The sequence below is a fragment of the Halyomorpha halys genome, unplaced genomic scaffold (assembly GCF_000696795.3).
Source record: "Halyomorpha halys isolate HHAL.00 unplaced genomic scaffold, Hhal_1.1 Scaffold171.1, whole genome shotgun sequence".
NCBI lineage: Eukaryota > Metazoa > Arthropoda > Insecta > Hemiptera > Pentatomidae > Halyomorpha > Halyomorpha halys.
Window position 1 is genome coordinate 612,667 of NW_027115842.1, and position 7,916 is coordinate 620,582.

Here is a 7,916-nt window from a genome sequence, read left to right on the forward strand (position 1 = left end):
AAGGAGACTGAAGGGGAAGGCAAATAAGAATCTAGCCGAAGGTCCTAGCAGAAAGGAAATTTCACTCTGCAGGGAACTAACCTGCAGTTGCGAATGGGATCGCAAGTCCTACGGGAACGAGCTGTATTTCCTTACGAACAGAACAATAACAATAGGAAGGAGGAGAAGTCTAAAGGACCGTACAATAAAAGACAGATATACATTTCCAAAAGTAGCACTAGATTGTACTTATCTACTATGTATATTATTATTATTACTATTACTATTATTACTATGTATATTATTACTATTAGTATGTATATTATTACTATTACTGTGTATATTATTACTCAATGTCTCCTAAGGAGGAAATTCACACTTCTATCAAGTTGTGCTAAATCAACTCTCTGTGTCTTTTTAAGTCAAATCTCGCTTTAACAGTATAAAATAAAAATAACAAGATAGATAAAGTACACCTCAAAACATGCATAGAAGCGTACTGTTTCTCAAATGGATACCGCTGGTACTTATAGTACAAGAGCCCAAGAGGAGAAAAAAAGGCAGTTATTTTACCCCCATGTTTTATTACTTTAATGAAAACTATGTATAATTACTACTCAAAATTGATGAGTCTGCCAAGTATAGATTGCGAGAATAAAAAATTTCGGCTACTTCAAAACGTAAAAAAAATGTTCATTACGAGCTTTAAAGTTGAGTAAATGTGCTAAAACATGAACCCTAATAGAGGCTATTTACGTTCAATAGTTCCCGAGATATTACTTTTTAAATTGCAATATTTCATAAAAAATGCACAGCAAATCTGTAGTTAATAATTTGATTTCTAGAAATCTGTATCTAAAAAACTATTCGACGTACAGATGTCTATTAGCACTCATATTAAAGCTAGTTTAATATGTTATAATGTGGTTTATAATGTTAATCTTCGCATGAGTAGTAGTTTTCATGATATTTGCTAAAATAAATTGATTTATAGTTGTTCAGACAATAACTTTCATTTAACTTACTATCTCAAAAACTATTCGACGTACAGATGTATATTACCTCTCAAATTAAAGCTAGTTTAATATGCTATAAAGTAGTTTATAATGTTAATCTTCGCAGGAGTAGTAGTTGTTAAGATAAACCATCAAATTCTTCCCGCATCCAATCGTTACAATCCAAAATCCTACGTAAAATCCTTGATGCTCCTTATTATGTCACAAATAAACCCATTCATAAAGACCTTAACATCCCATTCGTTGCAGATTTGACCAGATCCTTAACCATCCTAACCCATTAATTCTTAATCTTTCATCCTTAACAATCCCCGATAATCCTCCGAGGCGTCTGAAAAGAAGATGGCCACGAGACCTTCTAGTTTAAATTAATGTTTGAAGTACCACCAATGGGTGGTTCCTTACCAAGATTTTCAAGTGTATATGAAACATAATACATATTTACCTATTGTATTATTTTGTACTGTTGTAAATTACAATAAATAAATAATTAAAAAAAAAAAAGTTTTTCAGACAATAAGTTTCATTTAACTTATTATCCAAAAACTATTCGACGTACAGATGTCTATTAGCACTCATATTAAAGCTAGTTTAATATGTTATAAAGTAGTTTATAATGTTAATCTTCGCAAGAGTAGTAGTTGTTATGATATTTTCTAAAATAGATTCACAAAACGTTGATTTCTGGTTGATCGGACTAACTATTTTGATTTAAGAAAAAATATAAATTATTAAAAAAAACATATTACATACATTTTTTATAAAAGCAACAATTATAGCGAGTAGGTTGGTCGATGTACGATATGTTACAATTTCACAAGAAATCATAACACAAAAAAAGGGACCCGCCACGCTAAACCCCGGGGAGCGATGGTCCTATATCACTTTTGAAATATTATCTTAAAAAGAGAAAAGGAGACTTTAAGATAGTTAAATCAAACAATATTTGAAAAGCGCCTGAAATTGAAAAACGGCATGAAATTGTTAAAGTGAGATGTAGTACAGATGGAGAAACCAGGAGAAAACCTATATTTATATAGAGTTATTTGACTAACTAAAGGCTATTTTTTGAAACTTTTCGATATAACTAATGTACAACTGATCCATTATAACCGCTGATTTTGATTTATTCTTAGTTATACGTTTATCGTTGCCCACGCTCAGCGGAGAAGGGGGTGAGTTAAAGTGAAATAAAAAAAAATATAATTGCAAAAGAAAAAAACACAAAACAAAACAATAAATAAATTACTCCTCAGGCGCCACGTTATTTTTCTTGGAAATAACGAAAACCCCAAAGCATTATGCCTACAATATAACTAAAATATACCACTATATAAACAATTGTTGAATATGACCACTGGCGAATATCTTTACATGTAGATAACAGGAAACCTAGGGGTGTTACCTACCCACCTGTTGAATTATCGTAATATTCCGTGAACAACAAAAAAAAAACATAAGTAAATTAACAAGTTGAAAGCAGAGAAAGAACAACTGAATTATATGTACAAAAGTTTAATAATAAGAAATATATATATACAGAGAATGAAAAATAAAAAAAAAAGAATTCTTATCAATTAATAAAACAATTAAAACTTATAGGTTGACTTAACCTTAACCTTAATAACTATATTTACATTATTATCCAAAAGAGTATAAAAGTGAATATAAAATAAAAAAAAATAAGATAAAATTTAGTTCAAACCCCACGTAGTCCGCCACTTCTATTGTTAATGATCGTCTATTGAAGTAAACACCATAATTTTGAAAAAAAAACCATATATGACAACATTTCTCACCTGGTGATATTCCGGTTCAAACCATAAAGACAGAGGGCCTTTAAACTATTACCACTTCACATTGAACAATCGTAACGTGTTCTAAAATCAAACTGTCGCCTTCACTCAAACAAAACACACTCGTCTCAAACATATCGCTCGTGTTTTGTTTTCACCATGACAACCGCGTAACACCTCTTGTCTGAACAGATCTAGCCAGTGTTATTATTTCACCATGGCAACCGTAACACCCCTTGTCTACGTAGATATCGCCAGTGTTTTTATTTCACCATGGCAACCGTAACACCCCTTGTCTACGTAGATATCGCCAGTGTTTTTATTTCACCATGGCAACCGTAACACCATCACAACTCCGTAATAGTCAAAATCGTTATTAATAAATTTCACTTATGTCTATCATTTTTATGTGTTATTTTAGCACCGACTGATAGATGTCGCTATCTGGTCGGACCATGTTTGATGTAATTCCCTCAATGAATATAAAAAAGGTAATACTTAAACAAGATATCCTCAAGGCCTATATTAGCGTGCATGTAATTAAATACTATGATGGAAAAAAAATGAGTTAATGCCGATTTTTTGTAGATAGAATTAGCCAAGAAGGCCGAAAATAATTAGGCGTTTCACGCTATCATAATTACCTGATGAAGGTCACAGAAATGAAGACTTTTGAAACACTACAACCGTAGATATTTATAGCAATTAATTATTTATTAAATATTAATTAAATTATTAATTATAGTAATAACAACTCGAATATCGATCGTGTAATGATCACTTAAAATACACTGGAAGAAGATAATTGATCGTATGAAGTAGATTGCAGGAAGATAGTCCGGCTGATATAAAAAAAGATCGCAATTGGCCTTACGATGATTTTGTATAATGTAAATATAGTTATTAAGGTTAAAAGAACAGCAACAAGAGCAGTGGTCTCAAAATATTTTTAAATGGATCAGTCAAGGCCAACTCAATACAGTTTTGAACCTTACCAGCACAGATTTTTTTTACATTTTGCACAGGTGTTGTGGCGGCACCCTTTGCCTTTCTGAACTTTTGATGAAAAGATGGATAGCATTACTAGTATTAAATGATAATGTGTGCATTTTCCTACTTCTATCATAAGCTCCTCCCCTCCCTCCCACCAATACTGGTTGGGAACCGGGAGTGCAATAAAGTTCCCTTGAGGACTTCTCATACGATCAATAATACAAATAGAGCTTGGTGTTGTTAGTATTTCGACATTCTCTCAGAAGGGATTCTTTTCGTCAATATTAATAGGTATATTCTTTGATTAATTAGGCCTATCGAATCTTATGAATTAACCCTACCTAATGATTGGAGAAGTTTGTCGGGGGTGCGGTCAGCAAAGAACAACATAAATAAACAAAACCATATTTATCTATTTTATGCCGACCTATCGACCTGAGTTTCAGGTCTTCATCAGAGGTTATGGCGTAGAAGCAACTGAAGTTTGCAGGCCTAGCTTCTACGCCATAACCTCTGATGAAGACCTGAAACTCAAGTCGAAACGTCGGCATAAAATAAATAAATATGGTTTTGTTTATTTATGTTGTTCTTTGCTGACCGCACCCCCGACAAACTTCTCCAATCATTAATCTACGGTCAACTATCTACACCTCATTATAAACCCTACCTATTCTAACCATAGTAGGAGTCATGTTTTCATTTCCTGAACAGCCAAAGAAATAAAATTCAAGCCAGATACGAACTGGCACCGGCTAAGTCACGAGGCAGTCGCTTAACTCCCTCAGGTACAAACGCCTCTTATGAATTAACTACTCTTATACTAGTTTCCGTTTGGGTAAACTAGTATTCTAGTACTAACCCAACTCCTATTATTAAACGATAATCGATCCCTGACCCAATGAACGGCAACTAATCTTTGCACAGGGCCACGGATCAGCTGATGCGGGCTCCACGTACATACCAGTTTTCACCCGTTCACCTTGGAGTACAAGAGCCGGGAAGAAAAAAGGGCATTTCACCACAATTTTTTATTACATTAATGAAAACTATGTATAATAACTCGTCAAAACTGATGTGCCTGCCAAGTCTAGGTAGGGGGGGGGGAAATGGCAACTATTCCTTGACTAAATTATTATTTCAAACCCTTTTTTGATTGAACTACAATTTTATAACAACTTTGGGCCAAATTGAACGAATCAATTTTTAAATTTAAGTATTAAGGAAAATACGTTTGAAAATAAGTGTAAGTTAAATTTGTAGCCTTATATTGTAAACTGTTTTTAGAGTTCTACTACTGGGTAGTTTCTCTACATCCTATATCATATCATTATGTCATTATGATCAAATTTACTGGTTGTATTTTTTTATACAGTTGTAAATATCAATAAATAAATAAAATAAAAAAAAAAAACTTTTACTTGTATGTTTTGTTTATGCTAGTTTTTTTTTTTTTTTACCATGTTTAAATTGAACCAAATAAATGTTTAATCTGAGCCAGTTTGTTTTTTGTTCATTTTAAAGCCTTCCAACAAAAAGACAGTCGATTTGAGGTGGCTTTAACAATATTGGTTAAAATAAAAATGTATTTTAAGAAAATTTTAACTGATCAATGAATCTAACAAGTGTTAAAGAAGACGCCAGTGATGAAGTTTTGTATTTTTTAATTTTTGTTTACTCCAACTTTAAAAAGTAAACAATTTAAAACTTGAGTGAAAACAATAGAAAATTCGCGGTTTTGTTTACCTGACATTGGATCCCTACTGAAATCCGTGACATTTATCGTTTAACTATGAATAAACAGTAGTATAATTAAGGAAGATAATTTTTTAACAAACAATATAATTAACATGTATAATAAAGAAAAAGTAGATGTAAACATAAATGTAATTAATGTTATTATAAATGTATATATGTATATAAATAAAGACGATTATTATTATAATTATTAAGAAACAATAGGGAAGTTTCTTCCAGATAGGTTTAAACATCTTCCATAAACATTTTGAAACACAAATTACCATATGAACTCCTGAAAGTTAGTTTAAACTTACTAGCATTTCAAAAGAGTTGTGATCTATTGGTACAGCATGTAGTAATATTTTTTTAAATATTATAATGAAAATATTTTATATTGTACCTGGACATGTTTTTATATATTTGTACAATAAGACAAAATTATTATAATAGTTACAATAAGTATTATAATACCAGTTTATAATTATAATGAATTTAAAGCATAATTGTGAGAAAATAGTAATATTTTAAAATATAATCCTTTGACTTAATTGGTTAATATTCATACCACAATTTCTATTTTATTATTTACTTTTCATAACAAAAAAATATATACAATGAAATAGAAAGTCATTATTATAAGATGAAATAATTATTACAGATGAAAATAAATGTTACTATTTAAAAATAAAATCTACCTATATTGCCATAAAAAAAAAACAACAAACTATTATTTGAAAATATATTCAGGATTATTAAAATGAAGTTATATATAATAATGATGAAACAAATTATTAGACTGTAACAAGATGGGGTACTCAATTTGTTTTCATCTTCAGGTCAAACCACAGGTAAAGAACACTCACCACAAAATTGAACTCGAGCAATAAACCCTATCAGTATAGGCCGCCACAGTGAGGCATGCAGGTACAGGTAAGTGGTTTTGTTTTTTTATAACCCGAAAGCTTAAGTACACCAGATAGTAATGGAGAGAAAAAAAGGTTAAATAAAATCAAACACAAGCAATGAGCATACAGATTAAAAGAACTTTCACTGGTTTAACTCATTAGGGTCGTAACATTTAATAATACATACTTTCAATCAGAACAGAAATAAGCAAATGCCATTTAAGTATTAAGAAAAAAACTGAATAAATCAAAGAATCATTTTTGAGATAAGTAAAATCATAATTCTATTGATGCCCAATCGGTTTAATAAGAAAAATTTTAAATCAACACAATATTGCTAATATTAAAATAATCCACAAACAGAAATCAATTTAAAAAAATTTAATATTTAACTCATTCCGCAACAATTATCATTAATGTTACAACAGTACATACAAATGATAAATGTCAAAATGACAGAACATTAAAATATGACTTTTTGATTTTTTTCTCTTATGAAATAGTTCAAGTAATAAATGAAACAATAAGCCAGTGCTAAATTAATGGTAAATTGACCATAAAAATTGCTTTCTACTTTCACACAAAATAAACATATTGATAGTTATATGTGCTAATAACTATACATATTATAATGCATGTATGTAAACATACATTTCTAATATGTATTATGAAATTAGAAAAATGAATTGAGAAATATATGATTTAGATTATAGATCGAATTTAACATATTAGGAAAAACAGTGCAATTAAACAATAAATGTGTAATTAAAATACGATATTTATATAACAAAAAAAAAAAAAAAAAACACAATGTTTCAAATGATTATAATTGACAAATATAATCTCACCATTTTTAGGAAGATTTCTAATGACGCTGACTGCGGCATTGAATTTGTCTTCACACGACATAACAGAGGCTGGGACACAAATATTTTGAAGATTCGATAATAAAACGAAATTAACACAAACGATATCTTTAACAATAAAACTATTTACATGACGAAGAGACAACGAAGCTCGATCTTCATCATAACAAACCGAACACCATCTGTTAACTGAGGGAAGGGGGCGTTGACAACTGCCTTTAAAATCAAGTGGAGGGGGGAAAGCTATTGAATTCTATGACGTCCACTTTAACTAGAATTAAAATTAAATGTCATCTAATAAGTTTAAAATTGTAAAGAATTATTATATTTATAATCTTAAACACTTTCTTGAGACTGGTTAATGTTGATTAAATAAATAAATTTAAATTTTATCCATTTTATTCTCTTACTAAGTCGGACGTTTCAGCCATCCTCAGGGACAATTTTTGAACTAAATAATTTTTAAAAAAACAACTTCATGCAGGCTATTCTGCTAGGTCAATATTGTATTGTGTCCAAAAATATTAGGTACAAGAATTGTATTTTGAAATACTGCCCAACTCTGGTTTACACTATATAGAACTTATTATTTATTTCGATAGGTCCTAATACAATAATTCTTTA

General features: G+C 30.2%; 1 protein-coding gene across 1 annotated transcript in view; it reads right to left on the reverse strand.

Moving 5' to 3' along the window:
- LOC106679004 (acyl-CoA-binding domain-containing protein 5) overlaps positions 1-7,655 on the reverse strand; it is a 79,200-nt gene extending 71,545 nt beyond the window's left edge. Inside the window, exon 1 of the mRNA XM_014417907.3 lies at positions 7,275-7,655. Coding sequence (XP_014273393.1) covers positions 7,275-7,335 — 61 coding nt within the window. The 5' untranslated portion in view covers positions 7,336-7,655. The remainder of the gene's footprint in view (positions 1-7,274) is intronic.
- Positions 7,656-7,916: the final 261 nt, after the last annotated feature.